At 35.9% G+C, this 590-nt stretch overlaps 1 protein-coding gene across 1 annotated transcript in view; it reads left to right on the top strand.

Annotated features, from left to right (window-relative positions):
- Positions 1-590, top strand: part of LOC107577984 (casein kinase II subunit alpha'-like) — a gene marked incomplete at its 5' end in the record, with an annotated part of 2,944 nt that extends 2,354 nt beyond the window's left edge. Inside the window, 2 exons of the mRNA XM_016263999.1 lie at positions 229-327; positions 427-590. Coding sequence (XP_016119485.1) covers positions 229-313 — 85 coding nt within the window. The remainder of the gene's footprint in view (positions 1-228; positions 328-426) is intronic.

The raw sequence follows: 590 nt of genomic DNA, 5'->3' as shown, positions 1-590 counted from the left end.
TGACACTGAAGACTGGGGTAATGGCTGCTGAAAATTCAGCTTTGCATCAGAGGAATAAATAACATTTGAAAATATAATCAAATAGAAAACAGTTAATTTAAATTGTAAAAATATATCACAATATTACTGTTTTTGCTGTATTTTTTATCAAATAATTGATTATTCCAAATTTTTGACTGGTAATGTACATCCCATTCTAAGTGAAATCATATGACATGGCGTCTGACATTCCTCTATAGATCCTGTGCTGAAGGGACAGCCTCTGTCAAACTCAGAAGGCGCTCTGGCAATAAGCAGCTCAACCACAACATGATGGGCTAAAAGCAGGTACAGGATGTCACATACAGTCAGTACGCTGTATTTTTGATTAATCTGAAATGCTCTTTTTAATAATTTCATTAATTGCTTTTTGAATCTTTCATCTAGGAAAACCTTTTTACCTCAACATGTCGTGCAGAGACATGCTGCCTTTCAGGTGTGAAGCTTCAGTTTACTGGAGCAAGAAGTTATTAAGCAACACAAGACTTGTACAGAATGAACACAATGGGCTGTAGTCCCTCTCCTACATTCACTTTGTATTAGTGCTGCTT

The sequence above is a fragment of the Sinocyclocheilus grahami genome, unplaced genomic scaffold (assembly GCF_001515645.1).
Source record: "Sinocyclocheilus grahami isolate Dianchi unplaced genomic scaffold, SAMN03320097.WGS_v1.1 scaffold8120.1, whole genome shotgun sequence".
In the NCBI taxonomy this organism is placed as follows: domain Eukaryota; kingdom Metazoa; phylum Chordata; class Actinopteri; order Cypriniformes; family Cyprinidae; genus Sinocyclocheilus; species Sinocyclocheilus grahami.
This window is presented reverse-complemented; position numbering and strand designations above follow the sequence as displayed.